Source organism: Elephantulus edwardii, unplaced genomic scaffold (genome assembly GCF_000299155.1).
Source record: "Elephantulus edwardii isolate Elephantulus edwardi_28Jun2011 unplaced genomic scaffold, EleEdw1.0 scaffold00070, whole genome shotgun sequence".
Taxonomy (NCBI): Eukaryota; Metazoa; Chordata; class Mammalia; order Macroscelidea; family Macroscelididae; genus Elephantulus; species Elephantulus edwardii.
Genome location: NW_006399820.1, coordinates 13,235,021 through 13,237,973, shown reverse-complemented (window position 1 = coordinate 13,237,973; position 2,953 = coordinate 13,235,021). Strand labels below are relative to the sequence as shown.

The 2,953-nt window shown below is 37.3% G+C and overlaps 1 protein-coding gene across 1 annotated transcript in view; it reads left to right on the top strand.

Moving 5' to 3' along the window:
• Window positions 1–2,953, top strand: part of RNF144B (ring finger protein 144B) — an 89,785-nt gene that overhangs the window by 46,563 nt on the left and 40,269 nt on the right. The window contains exon 3 of the mRNA XM_006888662.1: window positions 2,066–2,126. Within this exon, the coding sequence (XP_006888724.1) occupies window positions 2,066–2,126 (61 nt within the window). The remainder of the gene's footprint in view (window positions 1–2,065; window positions 2,127–2,953) is intronic.

Sequence of the window (2,953 nt, the reverse complement as noted above, 5' to 3'; positions counted from 1 at the left end):
AGAAAGAAAGAAAGAAAGAAAGAAAGAAAGAAAGAAAGAAGGAAAGAAGGAAAGAAAGAAAGAGGGAGGAAGGAAGGAAGGAAGGAAGGAAAAGCAATTATTTCCCCCAGCTAGAGAAAGAAAATTCTGGGCAAAAAGTTTTTAAATGTAAAGATTTGTTTACCCATGCTTTACGTATTTGGAATAGTAAATTTGTCTGTTTTGTAACAGCTAACTTAGTTTAATTCATTTGCAAAGCATTGAGTGAATGTGTTTATGTTCGAAGAGTGGGTCTAAACTTTGCATACATTTTTAAACATCATATTTGTTATCTACAAATTTTGGCTTTATGTTCTCTTGCTCTAGCTTTCTCAAAACTGACATCTATTTCCTTCCATTTGTCATAAGAACTTCTACCTGGATATATTCTATTAAAAAAATTATCCTTGAGAGTTGAATTTGTCAAACTAAGACTATATTCTCTGTCAGCTTGCTGAATGTTTGAAACCCAAATATCAAATCCTTTGATTTTTTTTTTTTAGCTTGTAAACCTTTCAGCAACGTTAATATACTTACATCTTGACGTCAATTGAATTACTAAAATATTTTTAGAATATCAGTTTAAGAGCAGTTAGTTTGTCCTGCATTTGATTTTTGAAAAGCAGTTTAAAAATTATGGTTCTTAAATGTCATTTAGTTTGATATGAATAACTGGGGGTTTTTTTGTGAGTAAATGTTTTGTTCATGTCTCTATCTGTAATGGAAATAGCATTCTAGCCTCCAGACATGATTTTGGCATTTTTTTTTCTAACAGGACATGAGTAAACAGAGTATGACAGTCATGATTTTGGGACACCATGAAGTGATTCTTCTCTGGAAAAAAGATTTTTACATTGCTTATTGTTATATATCATCAAGTCAAAACAGACTCAGGACTGACCCTCCAATAGGTTTTCAGAGGCAGTAAATCTTTCTCGTGCAGAGCAGCTGGAATTTATAGAGAGCAGCAACTTTCATTTGTTGTTGTTGTTGTTATGTGCTGTCAAGTCACCTGCAACTAACTCATAGAAACCCTATGTACAACATCTCTGAAACCTGCTCTATCCGGAGTCAACCTTACTGTCTCTGACACACCTACTCCCATTACCCCATCACTGTGTCAATCTATCTCATCAAGGGTCTTCCTGTTTTGCATTGTCTCTCCACCCTCATAAGCATAATATCCCTCTCCAAAGACTAGTCCCTCCTTGCAACGTACCCAAAGTATGTCAGATGAAACTTCAGAATCCTTGCCTCTAAGGAAAGGAGCAGCTTAGTTTCACGCTCTCTAAGATAACCTGTTTGTTTTCTTAGCAGTCCATGGTATTTTCAACCGTCTTCTTCAGCACCACTGCTCAAAGGCATCAATTCTCCTTCTGTCATCTCTAGTTATTGTCCAGCTTTTTGATGCATAGTACATAATTGCAAGGACCATGCCTAAGGTCAGGTGCCCCCTAGTCTCCAGACTGACATTGTTGCTCCTCAGTACTCTGGAGATCTCCCTGACAGCAGACATACCCAACGCAATTCGTCTTTTCATTTCTTTGTTACTGGTACCAATAGTGTTGAATGTGGAGCCAAGCAAACTATAGCTGTTAATGTTTACAAATAATTTGGGAAGTGCAAATAATCAAATTTTAGTGCCTGGTCTTGGTAACCAAAAAACCTAATCAGATGGGTTGCTTTTTCAGTTGATGCCTACTCCAGGGGATGTATGTGTGTATCGGTGTAGACTATGCTCCATAGGATTTTCAGTTGTTGGTTTTTTGAAGTAGATCAAAACCTTTCTCCCCTGGTCTGGGTTGACACTGAGAAAAGAATGAAAGGTGAGCCAGGAGTTCTGTGGCTGGTGTCTTGAGCAGTGATTCTCGCCTGTGGTAGCAGAATGAGGATGATGTGGGAATTGCTTTTTATTTCTGTAGGATCAGAACATCATGGAGGAGAAAAAAAGTTTGCAAAATGCTAGCATAAAGAGATCTAATAAGACAATAAAGAAAGAGAAATTATGATGACTGAAATGTCTTTTTTCTAATGTCTCTGGTTTCAGATCGCCTGCTTGGTACCAACGGATCAGTTTCAGCTTTATCAGCGGTTAAAATACGAACGAGGTATGTATGCACTTTCCTCTTTACTCCTGGGGGTTAATGTGGCTTCACGTGTTATCTTTACACTGACCTTTAAGGAAGATTAAGGCAACTGTGGGCTGTCAGCAAAGCCACACGGGCACCCTGAAGAAGGAAAACTGTAATTCCAACACCATTGTCAACTTTCAGCTGTAGCCAGAAAAAAAAATGCAGACAAACAGAAAATAGAACTTTCCTGGTGTTGGTTGTTTTGTCTTTTTAATTTGGCTCATGTGAAAGTAAGACTTCTGCAAAAGTGGATGGTTTCGCAATAACAGTGAAGAGAGAAAATGTGAAGGAGCTCTGTTGGCAAAACATTTAAACTCTCTGGTGTTAACTCAAAGATTGGCAGTTCAAGCCCACCCATGGCTCCAAGGGAAAAGACCTGGCAGTCTGCTTCTATGGAGATCACAGCAACAAAAACCCTGTGGAGCAGTTCTATTGTATCTGTGGGGTGACTGTGAATCAGAATCAATTTGACAGCCACCAGCAGTATTGATATGGACAAATATCCTTCCCTTATCCCTATAAACTGCTAATAAACTTTAATCTTTTAAAACTAAAAGTTTATTTTCAAAGGCTTTGCTTCCCCCCTTTCTTTAAGCTCACTAAGCATTATTTTTATTCTTCCCTATATATTAACTATATTTGGGTTAATATTGATGATGTTGTTTACTATAGAGTATATTCCTGCTCAGAGGATCCTAAAGAACAAGGTTTCCTAGGCTGTAATTCTTTTTTTTTTAATTTCTTTCTTTTTCATTTCAATGAACATCTACAGAGATTTTGGAATTCCATTCATTCATTGTTGC